At 40.2% G+C, this 25,675-nt stretch overlaps 1 protein-coding gene across 14 annotated transcripts in view; it reads right to left on the reverse strand.

Moving 5' to 3' along the window:
- The window catches only part of PBRM1 (polybromo 1), a 129,090-nt gene that overhangs the window by 6,890 nt on the left and 96,525 nt on the right, over nucleotides 1-25,675 (reverse strand). For 6 of the 14 annotated variants that reach the window (XM_032321768.1, XM_032321763.1, XM_032321786.1 and 3 more), the window contains 5 exons: nucleotides 9,982-10,165; nucleotides 8,986-9,196; nucleotides 8,160-8,361; nucleotides 4,582-4,746; nucleotides 1,054-1,209 (listed from right to left, as the gene is read on the reverse strand). In XM_032321768.1, the coding sequence (XP_032177659.1) occupies nucleotides 1,054-1,209; nucleotides 4,582-4,746; nucleotides 8,160-8,361; nucleotides 8,986-9,196; nucleotides 9,982-10,165 (918 nt within the window). The remainder of the gene's footprint in view (nucleotides 1-1,053; nucleotides 1,210-4,581; nucleotides 4,747-8,159; nucleotides 8,362-8,985; nucleotides 9,197-9,981; nucleotides 10,166-25,675) is intronic. The other 8 variants (XM_032321816.1, XM_032321843.1, XM_032321835.1 and 5 more) reach the window with 3 other exon arrangements.

Consider the following 25,675-nt stretch of genomic DNA (forward strand, 5'->3'; position numbering starts at 1 on the left):
AGGCCAAGCCCCCAGGTTCACTCGCCCTGCACACTGCTGGGTGACCCTCTAGAACTCCAAACTCCGTATAACCCACTACTGGTGTAAGCAAATCTAACATTCTACATTTTGTCATCTGGGCCAGGCCGTTAGTGGATATTCTGGATAATGACCAAATGTTATTCTAAGTTATCTTCAGGTCACATTCCCTCCAACTAGATTACAGCTAAAGCCCAGCTCTTTTGCATACGATGGAAATTACTATGAATATGGGAGCCTGTGATTTTCCTTTCACAGTATTTCAACTTACTAATTATAAAGTAAACCTCTAGTTCTTCCTGAACTCCATTTATGTATTTCCACATGGAATAAATTCTGAGATTCTGTGACAGCTACATCAGTGTCTGCAGTCAGTAGGGTGGGGTGCTGGTGCTCTTTAAAATGTTACATCATACTTCTTAGGGGACTCACAGACAGAAAATGTGTTGGTTGCAAATTTGTTCCCTCCCTCCTTTTTGTTCCTGGAATGACTGACTGAAGGATTTCTTCATCATCACTGATGACTCTCCAATCCCCTTAGAAGGGCTGTTTGAGAAGCAGGAGATGAAGGATTCTATACAGAAGACAATCCTTCAGTAAGAACTGAACCTTCCTTCAGAGGAAGAATTGCACTCAGGACCAAAAGTGCTTTCATATGTGACTTGGAACTAGCAATTTGGGAAACTTCATTCACTGATAATGAGGGCGTGGCCTTCTAGGCTGTATTTGGCATTCTGAGCACATGTCAAATTGTGTGAGTGGTGTGCGAGCATGCCTTCTGCCCCGTGGTCTGCTTAGTCTGGTCTCTGCCATGTGTCCTGCGCCGCTGCTAGGCAGTCAGCTGCCTGAGGGCACAGGTGCTGAGCTGCCTGCTTAATACACAGGACAGGCCCTGCTGCTGGCAGCCCTGGGCTTCTCAGTGAGGAAAGGGCTGGCCACAGTGGGCAGCAGCTACCTCCTGGAACAACTGGCTGACGGAGGAAAAAAGAGAATATGAAGATGAGATTAATGAGTGAATGAGGATGAAGTTCTTACCCGGTGGTGGGATGCCCGGGAGGCCGGGCACACCTGGCGGAAGATGGTGGGGTGGAGGCCCCCCAGGGTGAAGTGGCTGCATGCTGCCCATGCTAACAAGGCCATCAACTGGGCCCTGCAAAGGTGGAAGGCCTGGCGGATAGCCACCCATCATGCCTTGAAGGACACAACAAATTTCAGACATGCATCATTAACATGCAACATGAGCTAAGTAATACCAACCCCCCCCCCGCCACATGCACTACCAATGAATAAAGCGCCCTTAGTACTGCATGATATAACGGCAATTAGTGCAATTATTTTGTTGCAATAATGAACAAAATAAAAAGTTACAAATATGAAATCCAACATCTGTGGATGAATTAGTACTTAGTATATTATTATTTGTAGTTATCTTCCCTGGGATAAATACGCTGCATGTTTTCGGTTAAATAATAATAAAGAGGAGTTCCAGTAACAGCCTTCCCAAGGTCATGATTATTGCAAGCTGTTCAAATAGAGTGACCAGTTCTGCGACTGCGATTCTAATTGATCAGTAGAAACCCCATCATTGCACTCTGCCCACACTCATATGCCTGTCATGGGTATACATGAGGGGAAACTGGAATGGAAGGAGATGAGGCGCACAGCCCTGATCACAAAGCATGGTTCTCCAGCTGGGGGCGGGGTGGGTGGGGTCGAAAGTTTTTCAAGGCTTCCCCCTCCCTTCTAGCCCCACTACTACTGGTAAAAACGGATCATGCTCAGCCTTGAGCTGGGGAACAGAGAAGAGCCATTACAATGGATGATGTTTCATCTTTAGATCTCAAAACAGGTAAAATAAAGATAAAACCTAAACCCTCCCAAGCCAAACTAAGCCCAGGTCACTTGGTAGCGGGCACGCAGACCTCAGAAGGAATGGCTGGAGAATCAGGCTCTGCTGGCATGAGAAAATGCAATTGTTACTTCTGTGTCCGAATTCACATAAAGCCCTCACGTAAACCTTCAGTTAACAGGGAACATTTTAAATGAGGTACAGAACTTCTGTGAACAGAGGTTTTTATTCCTTTATTTTCAAAGTGCATCCTCACAACACAAAATAGTTTTTCCTGGCTAGGGAAGAGTTTCAAGAAACAAGTATTTTTGGCAAAAGGAGTGAAAGGAAGAAAATAATTTCAAAATGTCAAAAACTCACCTAGCAAAAGACCTTTAAAGCCACAGGACATTTTTTTAAGCAAGAAAAACAACTTGACTCTTCTAGGATTTGAAATGATCACAATAAACAGAACATAAGACTACCCCCAAAATGCAATCACCTTTGGTCACAGTTTCTTGCACAAAGGGAGGCTTGAGGGACTGGAGCCAAAGCTCGTTTTTATAAAATACTCTTTGTAGAGGGACCCTGGGAAACAGTGGAAAACTCCACATTCTAAGGATTTTACTCTTTGACTTTCCCTCAAGGACTGTTTGAAAGGTATTTGTTTATAAAAGTTTATTTAGTCTTTTGAAGCTGTAAAATTACTGAAAATTCTGAGATTGCTTCAGCCTGCTTCATGAGTCCTATCTAAGCTGACTGAAAAACTTACACAAACCAGTAAAGCGAATTTTAAATAATAATACTTCTATACATGAAACAGGATTATGAGTTTCATTTTTTTAAAAATGAGAGTTCAGAGAGTAAAAACTACTTTTGTACAGACACTCATCTTAAACATAGGAAATCAAAGCTACCAAACGGCCTCTTAACCACGCTACCAGAGACAGCTTTTAGGGACAAGTAGGTGGGAGTTTAAGAATGTCGGGAGGCTTTGCTTTCAATTACAAAAGCCCATCTGAACGCAGCCTTCACGGGCTGTGGTTGAAGAAATTATTAAGAACTGAAAGACATGACACTTGTCTTCATTAAACTGTACTTTGGCACTTATTATCCCAGTCACATGTGTTCAAATGAGCTTTAATGCTTGTAAGCAAAGCTGGTCTCAGACAGCAACAAGGCTACGACTTGGGCCCTAAGCAATCTGTAAACCCATGAAAAATCACCCTCTCAACTGCGAAGTTCCTGCTGTGGACCAAAGACTATTGCCTGTCGAGACTGCTTGCTTACCCTTCACTCCCATGGCCCGGAATCTGGGCAACACATGCTTAATAATGGAGTAGGGTCTTTCTAGAAGGGGTCCCACCCTCCTCACCCATCAGAGCGCTGTGATGTTATTCCCCAACAGGGAGCTAAAATGCTGCAGCTGCTGTGTTTTAATGTTTTTAGCTGTTTGAATTCATTTTGGTAGTGTGTCCCCGGGCTTTTTAGTCAAGGGCACAGTGCTACAAGATCACGTATCAAACAGAACAAAACAGGATGTCAAGGAGGGAATTCTAACTTTCAAAGTCCCCATGTTCAAGGTCTGATTTATAAAACCCTCTGGAACCCCATTAACCAAAATGGGCCATGGAATAGAGCAGGCGATTATGAGATTTGTTAGATCAACGTCAGTTACACTGAAAGTACTGAAAAGCCATGATTCAGATGTGCTCTGGCGAGTGCAACTGCTGAGCTCAGCGACAGTGCATGTGAGAACTTGCCATCACAAAAGGTAGGAGCGACAATGGAAAAGTTATCCTATGCTACTCTTCCTTAAAAAGCAAATACAAAAAAGCAAAAACAAAAACAGCATCCCATTGAGCCTGCCTTGAACAACACTGTCTGGACTCCCTGCGAAAAGAGGTCAGACCGCTTGCTTAAGAAGACACTCAGGTGGTTTGAACAGATCTCACCAGGCTTAGGGAGATCACAAAGGAGGGACCCGAGAAGCAGTCTGCACTGGAGACAGGTCGGACAAGGATATTCAATTCAAGAATAGCCAAATTTGCTATGGCCACCAGAACCAGAGACAACACACACAAGCAAACCACATTCATCATTTTCTTTTCTTTTTTTAAAAATATGTGACTGGGATACTAACAGAAAATGCAGTTTAATGTAATTAAATAGAAAAGCATTACAGAGTGGGCACAATGAATTGAATAAGGACTTTGTATTCCACTTAGCAGTCATGCACATTAGTGACCAAGAAAGGATTTACAATTCATTGTCAAAAATCCTTTTAAATGGCCAGTGTCTTAAGGATGGCTGCAGCAGAACAAGGCAAACTGAATACTGGAATGAGAGGGGAGAATCGACATCACCTGAATGCTAGTTTTGTGTTTTCTCTTGCGAGTCCCTCCAGAACGGAATTCAGGGTCTGTTTATGCTTCCTGCTCTAGCGCTCTACATCAAGAGCAGTCTAGGGTGGGATATGTCGCCAGACCATGCCCACAGCCAGGCTAGAGCTGCTCCCTACCAATCCCCAGGGCTGGGCCCAGGGCCCATTTCTGGGGCAGAGGGGAGGCATTGCCCATATGGGATAGGCGATATAAGGACGACATGGACGACTTCAAACTTTGACTCTGCCATGAGAAAAGCCTAAAGACTGTGGCCTACTCCTCATTGGAGAAAAAAAAAAATGAAGGAATTTCTTAAAAGTGGAAAAAAATGGTCTTAGCTCCTGTTTTTACCTGCAACAGGTGTCAACTGCTGATTGAGCATCCCCATTGGTGTTGGTGGTGGCACCACCCCCATGAGAGCCCCCACAGGGGTGCCTGCTCGGGGAGAAGCACTCGGCTGCTGTTGCTGTGCTGCTCGCTCTCTCTCCTGCTGCTCAGCAACTTTAGCTGCCCGCTCTGTAAAGGCATTTCAGATTTTCAATTCTGTTTTTAACCCAGGAATTCAAAATACCATCCATTGCATTCAACAGGACTAGTAAAAACACAGGCAACAGTTCTGTCTCAACGGAAGGAACAGTAGATGACTAGTCTCAACACAGGAGGAGTCGGGCCGATTTCACTTGGTAACCTAGAGTCCAGCTTTCCTATCCCATCTTGAGAACTGGTCTGCAAAGATTTCAAGAATGTTAAGACTGCAACACACATTCAGAAAGCACAGGTTTTATTTAAACACGTCAGCAGCGAAACCAACGTGGTTAATCTCACAAGGCACCCTGAAGATGAGAAGCGCTGCCATTATTCTAGTATTAATAGCATTACAAATTATTCATAATTTCAACATGAAGCAATTCCATGGCCCATTATAATTTTTGGCACAATTGTTACTTACACTACTTTCCTGATTCCTTGCACCCAATTTTACTATGATTTGAGGACTCTTGTCATTAGTGTCATGGGGTTTAGCAGCTGAAGAAAATTAACTCTGTAAGGGAAAAGTAGCTTACTGCCTCCTCCACAAGGTTTTAGGGAAAATAAACACTACTTTCTACATCCTAATTAAGCCAAGAGGTCATGTTTAATAAACCCCAAGGGAAAAATACTCCAGGCTACAGTCATTCAAAGCAGGGAATATGTATACACATATGAAGCAATGGACATGTACTGCCAGAACCAGGTTTCCTGAAGCTGAGCAGTTCAATAGTGACCATAAATTATCCTAAATCAGCAAAAGTTCCAAGAATTCACTCTTATTTCATCCAAAATGCAAGAGGAGCATTTGCTTGTGCCAGTTCTGGGCTGTGGAACACACGTTGCTATGTCTCTTACGCCTTTGAGCTGTTCTGTCCTGTACCTCCATAGCCAGTAGTCCCCAACAATCACATTCCCAGTCTTTTTAGGAGTTAACAGCCTGGACCCTTTCTAGAAAACTCTAGAAATGTGTATTCCCCACACACCCACAATACAGGGCTTATACTGCTTCACTACTCATATAAAGGAAAGCTTCCTTACTCCTCACAGGGCAAACTGAGGCTGGGAGACAGGTAGTGACTTGTCCAAGGCTACAGAGAGAACCAGCAACATGTGGTCCTGACTCATGATAGCACAGTCCACTGCCACACATTAACCCTCCAACATGGAACTCAAAAGATACTGTTGGCTGATCGAAGGAGTGGAAAATAGCTTGAGATCCCATGGCTTTAAAGAGAATCAAGAAGCAACAGCTCCAGTCCTCTGTTAGTGTATAAGAATGTGAAAGTCAAGCAAGTCAAAGCTTCCCAGGCTACGACAGAGTTGCCAGATAGGCAAGTCATCACTCACTAACACTGTCCCAGTTTACAGATCCTCTGTACAATGAGCGTGAGGGGACAAAGGCCAACTGAACAACCCATTTCCTTGTGCGAGCAGTAAAAAAAAAACACTGAATGACCTAGACCCCCACATCAAACTCTAGTATTTTCATTACACAAATGACAGTAAAATGGGAGAGCAAAAAAAAAGTTGAAAAAAGAAAAATTCAGATTTGTGCATCAGATACAGGACTGGCTACCTATTGGCTCTTTCCAGGAAGTGCCCAAGGGGCTATGTTGGAAAAGAGAATTGTTAAATGAAGCCAGCCAAACTCCAAACTCTGGGTTTTGAATTCAAAACCAAATTGGGTTTTGGTCACAACAACCAAAGTTCAGATTTTGTTTTAGACAGACACTGCTGAATTATACACAACTCATCTCACTCGGTTTTCCCTGAATTTCAGACTCCCTTTGGATATGGGAGACTTTCCTAGAAGCCATCATTTCTCACTCTCTTCAGCCCTGCTCCAGTGTTTTGACTTTTACACTACATCCAGACACATCTGTCTTTCTTGTTCACATTCTAAATAACCAGCCACAGAGTATGGGCTTCATTTGACTTAGAAGGGGCTTTACACCCAAGCGAGCTTCATTTCCAATGCTCCTCCAGTGGAGTGATATCTTTGGTCTTAACTATCATTAAGGTCAGAAATATCAAAGCTCTATAAACTTGGACATTCTCCCCCCACCCCCAAAGTCTGAGGTTCTTATGGAACTGACTAGGGTTTCTTAAAGAGAATTCTGCAAATTATTTGTTCTTTATGATATTAGAAGGTATTATATGAATACTCGGTCAAGTTTCAGAAAATGCCAGGTGAAAAAAAAACAGGTGTTTACTGTAGGTCTTAAAGACTTTAATGTGGGAATATGCACTGTAAGTTTCCAAGAGTGAATGTCTGGAGTACTTCTCAAACTGGTTTTACCACAAAGGTTTTTCTGGCTAACATCTTACAGGATTAGGATTCTGCAGAAAATCTTTGGGGAAGCCTGTCAGATAATTTTATAATTATCAACTGATATAAATGAAAGGAATAAAATCTTAAAAAAAAAATTTTGGGGGGGAACACCATAAACTTTAATAAAGGAGGCAGCCCTAATTAATTTATTTATGTTTCCTAGAAAATAATGGATTTAGCCAAGAAGAGTTATGGTTGACCACAGTGGTGAAACACTGAGAGATAGCTCTAAACTGGCAAAATGAACCATCACATACAATACCAAATGGAAAAATATAGCTCCAAAGGCAAGAGTACTGCCTAAGCTAATGTTCATTACTCATTTATTAAAGGTATGCCTGACATTAAAAAACAAAAACAAAAACCAAACCCCAAATCTCTCTCAAGTACTTGTCCCTAAAGGCTAAGAACCACCAAATCCTTAAATGATAGCTCATGGCCCCAAATGATTTAATTATAGAGTAAAAGGAAAATGAAGGCAATTGAGCTTTATCAGAGACTTCAAGTGCCTTAAAAGTAGCTATGAATGCAGACATAGTACAGGCCAGGACTGGCCTAGGAAACCAAGCGCTTTCAGCCAAGCCTCAGCCTGGAGTTTAAACGTGTGGCTTATCAAGAGCCATAATAAATCCTAATTTTGAAAGCCCCCTTTCAGATGAATTTTAACCAAAATTCTAATTTAATATACTAATTTAATAATTTAATTGTACAAATCATTCCCCAGCTCAACACATGTGTGCTTACAGGACTCAATGAAAGAAGAAAACCATGCAAATTTTAATAGCAAAATATTTGTTTGAGAAATTTTTCGGGAAAAAGAAACAAAACAAAACAAAACAAAACAACACCCCACCAGGATCAAAGGCCAAGTCAGGGTCAGTGCTTGCTCGGTCAGGACAAGGCTGGCATTTAAACTGCTGGACGGGAGCCATTTCAGACAGTCCCCAACACAAAGTTCATGTGCAAGTGGTAAGAACAAGAGAGTAAAACCTATCTATGCACGTGCATTCCTGAAAACACCCCCTTGCTTAGAAAACTGAGATAGTTGCGCCTAGTTTCTATTTACCTTCATATTCTGCTTTCTTGGCTGTCTCAAGGTTTCTCCATTCTGTCCCCACCAGTCGGCTGAGCTCCCCAAAAGAGTAGTCTGGGTGCTGGGCCTTAATCACAGCTCTCATCTCACTGCTGAACAGGATGTAGCCACTCATGTTGATTTTCCGTTTGGAGCCTTCCTTCTTTGCACTGCCTTTGGCAGACTTTGGGGTAGACTGTAAGACAGAAAGCTCTTATAGCGCATCAGAACATCGCATTTGATTAACTGCTCAAGGTTTCTGGAAGCCAGGAACATGTGATTCAATAGTTACTGTTCTGTAGACATGTTTAACTTAGAGCTGGCCATTTCCTTGGTCTAAAAAGTTCTTCCTTGCCGCTTACCATATAACAAATAAATGAAAGTTTCACTGAATTCCATGACTGTAATTTGTAATGATGACCTCACAATTATGTCTTAGGAAAATTCTGAATGAGGAAAAAATACGAATAGGGATCACCTCCACCCAGATGAGGGTCAATAGGAGAGAGGAAAGATATGAGCAGTAAAAGCTAGGGTAACAGGGCGATGCCACTCTTCATTGCTCTCCTTTAACACAGGGCAGGGAGAGCATTCTAACTTAATGTGGCTTTAAAAATAGTTATCTATGCACATTTTAAAAAGACAAGAAATTAAAAATTTTTCTTAGTGGCATCAAGAAAGAAAAAAAATCAGTTCCTTCCTGCAGAATTGCAGGCTGAAGCTCACATATGTGGGGGCTAGGTGTCTCCTTCCTTTGGCCTGAGCGTGCTATGAACCAAAGCTGAGACTAAGACAAGTAACAGGAATTTGTCACCATCACCTGTGGGGGTGTGTAGGGCATGAGATCCAGTTCACTGGCCAGGGGGGTCTGAAGTTGAGGTAGAGAAGGAGGCTCAATGACTTCACTATCCTCTTCTCCCATCTCTTCAATATCATCATCTCCACCTTCTAACTCAGCAAATTTAGCTTCTAGCAACTGGATCTTCTTTTCCAACAAAGGTGAGGGCTCTTTCTGAGGAACAATTGGTTTTCTAAAAGAAGTGAAATAAAAAATAAATAAATAAAATCCCCAAACACCATTCCAGGATTCATCAGAAAGCAACACTTTGGTTTAAGATTTAGAAGACTTCCTGGGGTATCTGCGTGGCTCAGTTGGTTAAGCGTCTGACTCTTGGTTTCAGCTCAGTTCATGCTCCTGGGAGTCATGGGATTGAGCCCTGAAGCTGGGCTTTGCACTCGGTGCAACAGGGCTTTGCACTCAGTGCAGTCTGCTTGTCCCTCTCCTTCTGCTCCTCCCCGCGCGCTCTCTCTCTCTCATAGGTAATAACAAAATTAAAAAAAAAAAAAAAATCTGCAATCTGCAATGTATACTCTAAATCAGCAAATGAAAGAACTTAAATGTGTATTTATAAAAGTCACATGTACTCATGGATGTTTGTATTTTAAAGGGTAGCGCTGAATACCCACAGAAGTACTGGGTCCAAAGTTGGGATCTAGTTGCCCATATAATATAGTGAAAAGAATTTTCATACTGTGGAACTAGGCAATCTTTTAACAGGCTATAAACCAGATTCAAGGACTCTGCCTCCATATTACAATTACTGGAGTCCATGTCAAGGGCAATTACCACATCTCAGCAGATTAGGATGATTTTCCTTTAATTTTTAGCTGAATTAACATTTTCTATTTGAAATGTATACTGTTCTAGTTTAAGACCTAAGAAAAATAAAAAACCACTATGGTCTAAACGATTTTGATATCAGTTTTCCTTTTAAGAGCTAAAGTGCTCTTTTCTCTTTTGTTTTTCAAACTTTACCTGAAGTAATAAATCTCATCATCTACCACTTTAGCAGAGAGTGAAAACCTCTTCAGTCCCTTGAATTTCTTCATCTGTTTGTCACTCTCGTTGTAGCGGCTCTCACAAAGCAGAATGTCATTTTCTGGTATTTCAGTTGGTCTGCAGGAGAGGAAGTCCTTGAATGACAACACAGCACATTTTCCTGAAAGAAAGATTTGAGGGAAATTAAAGGAGTGAACTGTGGCTATAGCTAACAATTATTTTAAAATTTTTATTATTTTTGAATGAATACATTCACATGATTCAAAAGTCAGATATAAAAGGGATACACAGGTGTAAGGATAAGTGTGCAAATCAACAGATTAAAAGTCTAGATATGAATCCATACAACTGGATTTTTACAAGCAATGGATTATTGACAAGGGTGCCAAGACAATTTAAGGTGGGGAGAAAGAGTCTTTTTAACACACAGTGCTGGGACAAGTGAATTTCCATATGCAAAAGAATGGAGTTGGACTCCTACCTCATACCATATACAAAAATGTAACTCAAAATGGATCAAAGACCCAAATGTAAGAGCTGTAACTATAAAACCCTTAGAAGAAAACATAGGTATGAATCGTTATGACGTTCTATTAAGCAATGGTTTCACAGATGTGACATCCAAATCGTAAGCACTCAAATAAACTGGACTTCATCAAAATGAAAAACTTCTGTGCTTCAAAGCCCACTCTCAAGAAAGTGAAATGGCAACCCACAGAAGTATGTGTAAATCATATTTCTGGTAAAAAAGTCTGGCATCCAGAACATACAAAGAACTCCTATAGCTCAACAACAACCAAACAACCCAATTATAAAACAGGCAAAGGATCTGAATAGACATTTCCCCAAAGAAGATATACAAACGGACAATATGCACATCAAAAAAAGCTCAACATCATTAATCATTAGGGAAATGCAAATTGAAACTACAATGAGATACCAGTTGATACGCATTAGAATGGCTATTACATTACAAAAATAAACCAGAAATGGGGCACCTGGGTGGCTCTGTTGCTAGGCGTCTGCCTTTGGCTCAGGTCATGATCCCAGGGTCCTAGGATCAAGCCCCACATTGGGCTCCCTGCTCAGTAGAGGCCTGCTTCTCCCTCTCCCTCTCTCACTCTCCCAGCTTGTATTCCCTCTCACTGTCTCTCTCTCTCTCTCTCTGTCAAATAAATAAATAAATAAATCTTTAAAAAACAAAACAAAACAAAACAGAAAAATAATAAGTGTGGACAAAGATGTGGAGAAATTGGAACCTTTGTACATTGCTGGTGGGAATGTAAAATAGTGTAATTGCTATGGAAAACAGCTTGGCAGTTTCTCGAAAAGTTAAACAGAGGGGCGCCTGGGTGGTTCAGTGGGTTAAAGCCTCTGCCTTTGGCTCAGGTCATGATCCCAGGGTCCTGGGATCGAACCCTGCATTGGGCTCTCTGCTCAGGAAGGAGCCTGCTTCCTCCCCCCTCTCTGCCTGCCTATCTGCCTACTTGTGATCTCTGTCAAATAAATAAATAAATAAAATCTTAAAAAAAAAAAAAGTTAAACAGATTGCTATATAATCTAGAAATTATATCTCTAGGTAAATATCCAAAAAGCTGAAAATAACAACTCAATTAGACACTTGTATACCAATGTTCACAGCAGCATTACTCACAACAGTCAAAAGGTGAAAACCACCCAAATGGACATCAACAGATGAATGAACAAAATGTTATATATACATATAACGCAATATTACACAGCTTTAAAAGGGAATAAAATTCTGATACATGCTATACCCTGGATGAACCTTGAGAAGATAATGCTAAGGTGAAATAAGCCAGACACAAAAGGACAACTATCACATGATTTCACTTACATGAGCTACCTAGAATAGGCAAAATTCATAGAGACAGAAAGCGGAACAGGTATTATCAGGAGCTGGGAGAAATGGGTAGTTACTGCTTGCTGGGCACAGAAGTTTCTGTCTGAAAGATAAAAATTCTAGAATTGAACAGTGGTGATGGTTGCATAATATCGTCAAGAGACTTAGAATCACTGAACTGTACACTTAAAAATCGTTAAAATTCAAGGTCTAGCAAGATAGTGGAGGAGTAGGAGATCTAAATTTCATCTGGCCCCAGGAATTCAACTAGACACTTACCAAAGCATTCCAAACACCTACAAACTCAACAGGAAATAGAAGAGCAGCAACTCTATGAACAGAAAAGTCACCGCTCTCTGGGAGGCAGGACGTGACAAGTGAATCTGAGGTGATAAAAGGAAAGAGAGACTACGGCGCGAGGTGAGGGGGAGCCTCTGTCAGCTGGCTCTCAGCAAGTGAGAGAGTTGCGGAGCATAAAATCAGAACTTTCATAAGTCTGCTCCGCTGAGGGATGTCACTCCCAGTGGCCAGGTTGGAGTAGAGCCCACGCTAGAACAGTGTGGTCTCAGGTCCTGCGCGGTCACAGGAAGATCGGGGGTGTCTGTGGCAGAGCTGCCAGGTATCAGAGCAGGGAAGCTGGCGGCAGAGATGGAGCCGAGCAGTGGGCTCTCAGCTCGGGGTTACCTTAAACTGTGATCCAAGGCACAGTTGGACCACTGCTCTTTGAGCAGGGACTCCGTAAGTGGCAGATCCAGGGAGACCCACCTCCTTCCTCCTCCTGGAGGAGTGGTGCAGGAGTACACAGCAGGAATCTGCTGGGTTTGGAGACTCCAAAGAGTGCCGTGCGCCAGAGATAGAAACGCTTAGTCTGGGAGTGCTGCCGGAGACCAGGGAGACGGGAGGGGTTGACTGCTTTTCTCTGAGGACGCACTGAAGAATGGGGCCCTGAGCTCTTGGCTTCTTCAGGCTGGAGATTGGGAGGCTGCCATTTTCGTTCCCGTCCTCCAAAGCTGTACAGAAAGCGTTCAGGGAACAAAAGCTCCCAGAGCAAACCTGAGCAGATTACTTAGCCTGGCTCCTGGCAAGGGTGGTGCAATTCCGCCTCCGGCAAAGACATTTGAGAATCACTGCAACAGACCCCTCCCCCAGGAGATTAAAAAGAACATCCAGCCAAGACCAAGTTCACCGATCAAAGAGAACTGTGGAACTCCAGAGATAGGGGAATACAACACATAGAATTCATGGCCTTTTTTCCCATGATTCTTTAATCTTCCAAAGTTAATTTTTAAAATTTTATTTTTTTCTTTCTCTCTTTTTAAAAAATTTTTCTTCTTTCCTTTTCCAACCAACTTCTTATCAATTCCTTTTTAAAAATCTTTAATTTTCATTTTTATAGTCATATTCTACCTCTTCATTGTATTTAATCTTATTCTTTGTAAATATGTAAGTTTTTCTTTCTTTAAAAGTTTGGGATGCAGTTTCTTCTAACAGACCAAAATATACCCTAAATCTTGTACATAGCTTTGTTCTACTCACCTGCCTGATCATGTATTTTTTTCAATTTTTCTTTCTTTTCTCAACCAACTTCCTATCAATTCCTTTTAAAAAATCTTTTTAAATTTTCATTTTTACAGTCATATTCCATCCCTACAATGGATTTACCCTTATTTGTGTGTGTGTGTGTGTATGTATACACATATATACATATACACGTGCGTGCGCGCGTGCGCACACACACACACACACACATATGTATATTATAACCAGTTTTTTTTTCTTTAAATATTGGGAGGCAGTTTCTTCTAATAGACCAAAATACACACAGAATCTAGTGTGTGGCTCTGTTCTATTCACCAGCCTGATCATATTCTTTTTTCTACCCCCCAGGGTTTCCGGTCTCTTCTGATTTGTTTAGCATATATTTTTCTGGGGTTGTTGTTACCAATTTAGCATTTTGTTATCTCATTCAGGTAGTCAGGAAAAAATGACTAAACAAAACTCACACCTCAAAAAGAAAGAACAAGAAGTAGTATCATCTGCCAGGGACCTATCAACATGGACATTAGTAAGTTATCAGAACTAGAGTTCAGAATGACAATTATAAAAGATACTAGCTGAGCTTGAAAAAAGCATAGACGATAGAGACGACAGAGAATCCCTTTATGGAGAAATAAAATCTAACCAAGTCGAAGTAAAAAAGGCGATTGATGACATACATGCAATCAAATATGGAGGGTCTAACTGCTAGGGTAAATGAGGCATAAGAGAAAATTAATAGTATAGGAGACCAAATGATGGAGAATAAAGAAGCTGAGAAAAAGAGAGATAAACTACTGGATCACAAGGGGAGAATTCAAGAGATAAGGGATACTGTAAGATGAAACAGTATTAGAATAACTGGGATACCAAAAGAAGAAAAAAGAGAGTAGGGGGAGAAGATATATTGGGATAAATTATACCAGAGAACTTCCCTAATTTGGGGAAGGAAATGGGCATCAATATTCTGGAGGCACAGAGAACCCCCCTCAAAATCAATAAAAATAGGTCAACACCCTGACATCTAACAGTAACACTTAGAAATGTCAGAGACAAAGAGAAAATCCTGAAAGTAGCTCAGGAGAAGAGGTCTATAACCTACAATAGTAGATATTAGCAGTAGACCTATCCCAAAGAGACCTGGCAGGCCAGAAAGGGCTGACATAATATATTCAGAGCACTAAATGAGAAAAATATGCAGCTAAGAATACTACATCCAGCTAGCTGTTACTGAAAAGAGAAGGAGAGTTTAAAAGCTTCCAGGACAAACAGAAACTAAAAGAATTTGCAATAACCAAACCAGCCTTACTAGAAATATTGAAAGGGGTCCTCTAAACAAAAAGAGAGCCTAAAAGTAACATAGACTAGAAAGGAAGAGCAAAAATATACAGTTAACAGTCACCTTCAGGCAATACAGTGGCACTAAATTCGTATCTTTCATTACCCTGAATATAAAGGGTCTAAGTGCTTCAATCAAAAGACAAAGGGTATCAGGTCAGATAAAAATATTAGACCCATTGATATGCTATCTGCAAGAGACTCATTTTAGACTCACAGACACCTCCATATTTAAAGTGGGGAGTGGAAAACCATTTATCATGCCAACAGACATCCAAAGAAAGCTGGGGTGGCAATCCTTAGATCAAACAAATTAGATGTTAAACCAAAGACATCTAATAAGAGATGGGGAGGGACACTATATCATACTTAAAGGGTCTATCCAACAAGAAGATCTAACAATTGTTAATATTTATGCCCCCAACATGGGAGCAGCCAATTATATAAGCCAATTAATAACAAAATCAAAGAAACAGATCGACAGTAACATAATAGTAGAGGACTTTAACACTCCTCTCACTGAAATGGACAGATAATCTGAGCAAAGGATCAACAAGGATCTAAGGGCTTCAAATGACACACTGGACCAGATGGACTTCACAGACATATTCAGAACATTCCATCCTAAAGCAACAGAATACATATTCTTCTCTAGTGTATACAGAACATTCTCCGGAATAGATCATATCCGCGTCACGAATCAGGTCTCAACCAGTACCAAAAGACTGGGATCATTCCCTGAATTTTCCAACCACAGTGCTTTGAAACTTGAACACAATCACAAGAGGAAAACTGGTAAGAACTCAAATACATGGAGGCCAACGAGCATCCTAGCACAGAAGGAATGGGTGTACCAGGAAATTAAAAAAGAATTTAAAAAACTCCTGGAAACAAATGAAAACGAAAACACAACTCTTCAAAATCTTTGGGACACAGCAAAAGTGGTCCTTAGAGGAAAGTACATAGTAGTACAAGCCTTTTCCAAGAAACAAGAAAGGTCTCAAATACATAGCCTAACCCTACACTTAAAAGAGTCAGAGAAAGAATGGCAAATAAAGCCTAAACCCAGCAGGAGAAGATAAATAATACAGATCAGAGAAGAAATCAGTCACATACAAACCAAAAGAACAGCAGAACAGATCAATGAAACTAGGAGCTGGTTCTCTGAAAGAATTAATAAGACTAATAAACCCCTAGTCAGACTTACCAAAAAGAAAAGAGAAAAGAACCCAAATAAATAAAATCATGAATGAAAGAGGAGAAATCACAAGAGCACCTGGGAGGCTCAGTTGGTTAAGCGTCTGCCTTGGGTTCAGGTCATGATCCCAGGGGTTCTGGGATGGAGTCCCACATCGAACTCCTTACTCAATGGGGAGTCTGCTTCTCCCTCTCCCTCTGCTGGCTCCTTCTGCTTTTGCTCTCTCACTCGTGATCTCTCTTTCTTTCTCTCTCAAATAAATGAACAAAATATTTTTTTAAAAAGGGAAAAACTGGGGCGCCTGGGTGGCTCAATGGGTTAAGCCTCTGCCTTCTGCTCAGGTCATGATCTCAGGGTCCTGGGATCGAGCCCCACATCAGGCTCTCTGCTCAGCAGGGAACCTGCTTCCCCTTCTCTCTCTGCCTGCCTCTATGCCTACTTGTGATCTCTCTCTGTCAAATAAATAAAATCTTAAAAAAAAAAAAGAAAAAGAAAAAGAAAGAGGAGATATTACAACCAATACCAAAGAAATACAATTATAAGAACATATTATGAGCAACTATATGCCAATAAATTAGACAATCTGGAAGAAAAGGATGCATTCCTAGAGACTATAAACTACCAAAACTGAATCAGAAAGAAACAGAAAACCTGAACACACCCATAACCAGAAAGGAAATTGAAGCAGTAATCAAAAATCTCCCAACAAACAAGAGCCCAGGGCCAGACGGATTCCCAGAGGAATTCTACTAAACATTTGAAGAAGAATTAACACCTATTCTCCTGAAACTGTTCCAAAAAATAGAAATGGAAGGAAAACATCCAAACTCATTCTATGAGGCCAGCATTACCTTGATCCCAAAACCAGACAAAAACCCCATCAAAAAGGAAAATTACAGACCAATATCCCAGATGAGCATGGATGCAAAAATTCTCACCAAAATACTAGCCAATAGGATCCAACAGTACATTAAAAGGATTATTCACCATGACCAAGTGGGATTTATTCCAGGGCTGCAAGATTGGTTTAACATCCGCATATCAATCAATGTGATACAGTATGTTAATCAAAGAAAGAATAAGAACTATGTGATCCTCTCAACAGATGCAGAAAAAGCATATGACAAAGTACAGCATCCTTTCTTGATCAAAACTCTTCACAGTGTAGGGATAGAGGGAACATACCTCAATATCATAAAAGCCACCTATGAAAAACACACACTGAATATCATTCTCAATGGTAAAAGGTTCCTGACCTTTACCCCTAAGGTCAGGAACACCACAGGGATGTCCACTATCACCACTGCTATTCAACACAATACTAGAAGTCCTAGCCTCAGCAACCAGACAACAACAACAACAAAAAAAGGCATCTGAATCAGCAAAGAACAAGTCAAACTCTCTGCAAATGATAGGATACTTTACGTGGAAAACCCAAAAGACTCCACTCCAAAACTGCTAGGAATCAGGAATTCAGTAAAGTGTCAGGATGCAAAATCAATGCACAGAAATTAGTTGCGTTTCTATACACCAGCAACAAGACAGAAGAAAGAGAAATTAAGAAGTTGATCCATTTACAACTGCACCCAAAACCATAAGATACCTAGGAATAAATCTAACCAAAGAGGCAAAGAATCTGTACTCAGAAAACGATAGAATATTCATGAAAGAAATTGAGGAAGACACAAAGCAATGGAAAAACGTCCCATGCTCATGGATTGAAAGAAAAAAATACTGTGAAAATGTGTACGCTACCTAGAGTAATCTACACATTTAATGCAATCCCTATCAAAATAGCATCAACTTTTTTCACAGAAATGGAATAAATAATCCTAAAATTTGTATGGAATCAGAAAAGAGGCCAAAGAGCCAGAGGAATGTTGAAAAAGAAAAACCAAGCTGGTGGCATCACAATTCCAGACTTCAAGCTCTATTACAAAGCTATCATCATCAAGACAGTACGGTACTTACACGAAAATGGACACAAAGGTCAGTGGAACAGAACAGAGAGCCCAGAAATGGACCTTCATTCAACTCTCTGGTCAACTAATCTTAAACAAAGCAGGAAAGAATGTCCAATGGAAAAAAGACAGTCTCTTCAACAAATGGTGTTGTGAAAATTGGACAACCACATGCAGAAGAATGAAACTGGACCATTTCCTTTCACCACACACAAGAATAGACTCAAAATGGATGAAAGAACTAATTGTGAGATAGGAATCCATCAACATCCTTGAGAAGAACACAGGCAGCAACCTTTTTGACCTCAGCCACAGCAACTTCTTCCTGGATACATCACCAAAGGCAAGGGAAACAAGAGCAAAAATAAACTATTGGGGCCTCATCAAGAGAAAAAGCTTTTGCACAGCAAAGGAAACAGCCAACAAAACCAAAAGACAACTGACAGAACAGGAGAAGATATTTGCAAATGACATATCAGATAAAGGGCTAGTATCCAAAAATCTATAAAGAACTTAACAAACTCAACACCCAGTAAAACAAACAAACAAACAAATAATCCAGTCAGGAAATGGGCAGAGGACATGAACAGACATTTCTGCAAAGAAGACATCCAGATGGCCAACAGACACATGAAAAAATGCTCCACATCACTCAGCATCAGGGAAATACAAATCAAAACCACAGTGAGATACCACCTCACACCAGTCAGAATGGCTAAAATTAACAAGTCAGGAAATGACAGATGCTGGCGAGGATGTGGAGAAAGGGGAACCCTCCTACACTGTTGGTGGGAATGCAAGCTGGCACAACCACTCTGGAAAACAGGATGGATGTTCCTCGAAAAGTTGAAAATAGGGACGCCTGGGTGGCTCAGTGGGTTAAGCCGCTGCCTTCGGCTCAGGTCATGATCTCAGGGTCCTGGGATCGAGCCCCGCATCAGTCTCTCTGCTCAGCAGGGAGCCTGCTTCCCTCTCTCTCTCTCTACTTGTGATCTCTCTGTCAAATAAATAAATAAAATCTTAAAAAAAAAAAGTTGAAAATAGAGCTACCCTATGACCTAGCAATTGTGCCACTGAGTATTTACCCCAGAGATAACAAATATAGTGATCTGAAGGGGCACGTGCACTCCAGTGTTTATAGTAGCAATGTGCACAATAACTCTACTATGGAAAGAGCCTAGATGTCCACTGACAGATGAATGGATAAAGAAGATGTGATACACACACACACGAATATTATGCAGCCATAATATAATGTATAATAATACATTATACATTAATAAAAAATAAATTTAAAAAAGCAAATGGTTAAAATGCTTTATCTTATATTATGTATTTAACAATAAAAAATGGTAGCATGTTGTTTACAGTTTTACACCTAAATTTTGTTGTAAAATAACGTATCTTGAGGATCACTGCTGGTATTAACACATTGTGTTTATTGAAACCAGTTCCCTTTTGATGGATATTTAGGTTGTTTCAATTTTTTGCTCTCCTACTGAAACAGAACAATGCTGATATAAGCAATTTAAGACATCTATCACTTTGTGTATGTGTGAGTCTATCTGAGGTATAAATTTCTAGAAGTATAAAAGCTGGGTCAGGGGTGCCTGGGTGACTCAGTGGGTTAAAGCCTCTGCCTTCGGCTCAGGTCATGATCCCAGGGTCCTGGGATTGAGCCCCACATCAGGCTCTCTGCTCAGCAGGGAGCCTGCTTCCTCCTCTCCCTCTGCCTGCTTCTCTGCCTACTTGTGATCTCTGTCTGTCAAAAAAAAAAAAAAAAAAAAAAAAAAAAAAAATTAAAAAAAAAAAAAAAAAGCTGGGTCAAGGGTATGTACACTTTAATTTTTATTATAGGTATCATCAAATTATCTTCCATAGAGGTTATGTTCATTCATGAATCCACAACAAAGTAGACAAATGCCACTTCCCTATGTTCCTGTCAGCCAGTAACACTGGAATCTTTGACAATTTTATAGGTAATTAAAAAAAAGAAAAGAACATGTGGGTACTTTTTTTCTTTAAAGATTTTATTTATTTATTTGACAGAGATCTCTCTCTGTCAAATAAATAAATAAAATCTTTAAAAAAAAAAAAAAAAAAGAACCACTAGTAGGGGCGCCTGGGTGGCTGAGTGGGTTAAAGGCTCTGCCTTCAGCTCAGGTTATGATCCCAGGGTCCTGGGATCGAGCCCTGCACTGGGCCCTCTGCTCAGCAGGGAGCCTGCTTCCTCCTCTCTCTCTCTATGCCTGTCTCTCTGCCTACTTGTGATCTCTGTCAAATAAATAAATAAAATCTTGGGCGCCTGGGTGGCTCAGTGGGTTAAGCCGCTGCCTTCGGCTCAGGTCATGATCTCAGAGTCCTGGGATCGAGTCCCGCATCAGGCTCTCTGCTCAGCAGCCTGCTTCCTCCTCTCTCTCTCTCTGCCTGCCTCTCTGCCAACTTGTGATCTCTGTCTGTCAAATAAATAAATAAAATCTTTAAAAAAATAAAAAATAAATAAAAAAAAATAAAATAAATAAATAAAATCTTAAAAAAAAAAAGAACCACTATTAACTACTGTCTGCTTATCCTTTGCCTATTTTTCTGTTTGATATCAAGCTTTTTTAACTGCTTTATAGAGGCTCTTCATATATGAAATGTGATCTATGACATACATTTCAAATATTTTCCCAAAGTTATCATTTATCTTTGTTTCTGCCAGTTTTGGTTATGCACACATTTTCAACTTTTACAGCTGAATGTATCTGTCTTTTCCTGTATGGGTTCTAGGTTTTATGTCAAAGGTTATCAAAATTTCTTTCCCATCATTTCTTTTGGTATCTTTGCAGATTCATTTTGATTGTTTAAATCTATAATTTATCTGGGAATTTATTCTGAAATTGATGTGAGGGAGGAATACAATCTTGTTTCTTTCCAAATGTCTACGCTGTTTCCAAATACCACTTAGAGAAAAATCCATCTTTTCCCACTTATCTATGATGCCACTTTTATCATGTTAGTTTATCCTTGGGTCTACAGCTAAACTTTCTATTCTATTCAAATAATCTGTTTACTGATATATTATATAAGTAATTTAATTATTTTAAAAATTACTTTATTTAAAGTAAGCTCCATGCCCAATGTGAGGCCTGAACTCATGACCCTAAGGTCAAGAATCCCACACTCTACCGACTGAGCCAGCTAGGCACCCCAAATAACTTTAGTTATTATTAAGTTATAATGTTTTAATAGCTGGTAAGGACAGACCCTTACCCCTAACATGCTTTTCAGAATTTTCCCGATTTTTGTTTCTCTCTGATACTATTTTTAAAAAATTTTTTATTTTTTTTATAAACATATAATGTATTTTTAGCCCCAGGGGTACAGGTCTGTGAATCGCCAGGTTTACACACTTCACTGCACTCACCACTGCACACCCCCTCAATGTCCATAACCCCACACCCCTCTCCCGACCCCCCTCCCTCCAGCCACCCTCAGTTTGTTCTGCGAGATTAATTGTCTCTTATGGTTTGTCTCCCTCCTGATCCCATCTTGTTTCATTTATTCTTTTCTTACCCCCCACACCCCCCATGTTGCGTCTCCACTTCCTCATATCAGGGAGATCATATGACAGTTGTCTTTCTCTGATTGACTTATTTCGCTAAGCATAATATCCTCTAATTCCATCCACATCCTCGCAAATGGCAAGATTTCATTTCTTCTGATGGCTGCATAGTATTCCATTGTGTGTGTGTGTGTGTGTGTGTGTGTGAGTGTGTGTGTGTGTATACACCACTTCTTCTTTATCCATTCATCTGTTGATGGACATCTAGGTTCTTTCCATAGTTTGGCTATTGTGGACATTGCTGCTATAAACATTCGGGTGCACGTGCCCCTTCAGATCACTGTATTTGTTATCTCTGAGGTAAATACTCAGTGGCACAATTGCTAGGTCATAGGGTAGCTCTATTTTCAACTTTCTGAGGAACGTCCATCCTGTTTTCCAGAGCGGTTGCACCAGCTTGCATTCCCACCAACAGTGTAGGAGGGTTCCCCTTTCTCCACATCCTCGCCAGCATCTGTCGTTTCCTGACTTGTTAATTTTAGCCATTCTGACTGGTGTGAGGTGGTATCTCACTGTGGTTTTGATTTGTATTTCCCTGATGCTGAGTGATGTGGAGCATTTTTTCATGTGTCTGTTGGCCATCTGGATGTCTTCTTTGCAGAAATGTCTGTTCATGTCCTCTGCCCATTTCTTGATTGGATGATTTGTTCTTTGGGTGTTGAGTTTGCTAAGCTCTTTATAGATTTTTGGATACTAGCCCTTTATCTGATATGTCGTTTGCAAGTATCTTCTCCCATTCTGTCAGTTGTCTTTTGGTTTTGTTGACTGTTTCCTTTGCTGTGCAAAAGCTTTTGATCTTGATGAAGTCCCAATAGTTTATTTTTGCCATTGGCGATATTTCTAGGAACATATGGGTTTTCCACATATAGTATCATATCATCTGTGAAGAGTGATAGTTTGACTTCTTCTTTGCCGATTTGGATGCCTTTAATTTCTTTTTGTTGTCTGTCTCTGACACTATTTTAAAAATCAGCTGAAGTCCCAACTTCTTCACAAGAAAATTCCTATTGGTACATCTCATAGGATCACGTTAAAGAGTAACTTAGAGAGAATGAAATCTCTATGATGTTCTGACTTCTTATTCAAGTACATAGTATGCTTTTCAGTTTGTTCAAGCATTCCTTCTTAAATGCATCAAGAGTGGCACACCCGGGTGGCTAAGTCCATTAAACATCTGCCTTGAGCCCCAGTCATGATCCTAGAGTTCTGGGATCAAGTCCCACATCCAGCCCTTTGCTCAGTGGAGAGCCTTTTTCCTCTTCCTCTGCCTGCCCCTCCCTTTCCTTATGCTCTCTTTCCCTCTGACAAATGAATAAATAAAAATCTTTAAAAAAATGCATTAAGAGGAGCAGTTAAAAACTTTCATTATACAGGTGGGGCACATACCTTGTTAAATTTATCCCAAGGTATTTTATCTTCTTATTAATAATTATTAAAAAAATTTTTAAGTGCTTTTTATTTAAGTGATCTTCACACACAATGTGGAGCTCAAACTCACGATCCCAAGATCAAGAGGCAGATGTTCTACTGCCTGAGCCAGCCAGGCGCCCCATTATTGAATCTCTTAAGGCAGTTGCTGTATTATCCATGTTGTACTCAATCATCTCACTTCTCTTATTGTGTGAAGTAATTCCAAGCTGATCTTCCTTAATTATCACATTCTTAACTCCCTCAGTGTAGACTTTGTTTCTTACTTCTACCATGCTGACTAGTACTTCCATAACACGATTAAATAAGAGGGATATGGGCACCCCTCATTTTGTTCTCAACCTTAACACGAGTGTTCACAGTTAATAACTTATTAAACATTAACATGTAAAACACCTAAAACATGTAAAAACAGGTCAGAAACATTTCAGAAGCTTAAAACAGCTGTGATTACTATCACTGCCTCAGATTTACACACAAGCACTTGAATTACACAATATAAAGGCTTTTCAATTAAGAGAAGGCATAGTTAACATTTTCCATAATACACAGAAGGAAAAATAGAGATTTGGAAAAGGTAAAAATTATGCTCACAGCTCAAGAGTAAAACTGACTAATACCCCTGGAATGGATGTGGTCTGTGTCCTGACCTGGGGTTCCTACCAGGCCCTGACAAAACACTGAAAGACATCCTGGCTTTAAAGCCCAGGAAGCTTCACTTAATAAAGCATACAAAACTTATAAAAACCTGCTGGACTCTGACTGGAACTATAATGAATTGATATACCAAATATGGGGAGAAGTGACTTCTTTAAAATACTGAGTTTTCCCGTTATAAACACAATGAATCACTTCATTTATTTAGGCATTCTTTAAATCCTTTCAATCATTTTCTCGTAGGGTGTTTTTTTTTTTCCTCTAAGTATGTGCCACACCCAGTGTGGAGCCCAAAGCGGGGCTTGAACTCATGACCCTGAGATCAAGACCTGAGCTGAGATCAAAAGTCAGACGCTTTATTGACTGAGCTATTCAGGCATCCTGACTCACATGGTTTTTTGGTGTGTGTGTGTGTACAGGAGTCTTATACATCTTTTTAAAAGATTTATTCCCAGGTATTTAAGGTAAATTGTATGTTTTTAAAATTCAACTTTCTAACTGCTCTTTGATGATAAATAAAAATATAGATAATCTTGGTATTTCCATTTATTAATTCTAATAAAAAATTCTATTATGAAGAAAACAGAACCTGCAAATAAATTAGGAATTGGCATGTTTCAGGAACCCAGGTTCCCGGGAATTTTACGATCCAAGTGCCCAAGGATGGAGGCAGTTTCTGTCAGGTGTGGCCATGTTCATTCCCAAAAGCAAGTTCTCTGTGGCTGTTTAATTACCATATTAAGTTACTGAAGGCAATGAACAAAAATCATACGTATAACAGCAAAACAGGACTAAGTGAAATATGCCCCCATCAGGTCTATAAAAATGTTATACCTCACTCACCTAATTATCTTTAAAACTTTTGTTCCAGGGAGACAAAGATGAAATTTACATTCAACACTGTGTACAGTGAACACAATAAAATTATAAAACTTCTAAAGCTTAAATACCTTAAATTGTTGCTCTCCACAGAAACAAATTAGTTAAAAATAATCTGCCTCCTTGCATGTGAAAGTCAATATAAAACGTAACCAAAAAACCCACATTTTCTTCCTAAGGGGTGGATACTGAAATGCACAAGCTGGGCTGAGATTCCCTTTTGTGACCACTAGACGCATTTCCATTTGGGGTTTACCTCAAGAGAAAGTAACCATGCATCTCATTGTATGGCTGGTATCCTGCCTAATAATACTGGCACCTCTTTTCACCCTCCACAGTGCTCCACCTGGCTATAAACCAAGAATCCAAACACCAGTACAGAAGCAGAAGCGAGAAGACCTAGGCTTTAGTTTTGGCCAATGTATTAGACAGTAACTTTACTTTTCTGAGAATGACAGCCCCTTTTGTACGGGGTCATGGTGAAAAATAAAGATGATCCCGGATATGTAGTTTATAAACTACAGAGTGTAACACATTTGAATAGGTACCTATAAAAAGGATGGTGTCCCTGTCGATGAAAATAGTCAAGGAGGGGGATCCAAGGGCCATTCTCTCAGAATGGCCCTCAGAAACAATGTTTCTTAGAAACATTGTTTCCTCAGAAACAATGGAAAAGAAAGGAAACATTCTGTTTTCTCAGAAACAATGAGGAAAGCCATCAGAAACTCAGAATCAACATTATCAGAACTCTGGGAAACAGCCAAACAACTACATGAATGCTTAATCAAGAAAAAAAGTGACTGCAAGTAAGCAGGAGAGCTTTGTGGCATTTTAACTTACTCTTGCCTCATCCCCCTCACTCTCCTCTGGTTCAGCAGCAGTCAGGAAGATGGCAGCCCACACTCCTAGTGTGAGTTTCTGGTGCTGGAAGGAGCAGAGCATTCTCCAAAGAATTTGGTTGCCTGTTTTGACCAACATGGGTGGCTTTCTGAGGGACTAACACAAAGGGTTTGTCTTTATTTCACTTAACTTGGAATCTCATGGCAGAGAAGTGGCTATGGTACTTCTGCTGAAAACATCTGAAGGCAAATGAACCAGATGGTGCCAGTTGGAACAAAGGTTATCAGTTGGGGCAAATAGTACAAATGTGAAAAAGCCTGGCAGAAAAAGCTGGGCAGTGAGATACTTTGGGGAATGAATAA

The sequence above is a fragment of the Mustela erminea genome, chromosome 1 (assembly GCF_009829155.1).
Source record: "Mustela erminea isolate mMusErm1 chromosome 1, mMusErm1.Pri, whole genome shotgun sequence".
NCBI classification, from domain to species: domain Eukaryota; kingdom Metazoa; phylum Chordata; class Mammalia; order Carnivora; family Mustelidae; genus Mustela; species Mustela erminea.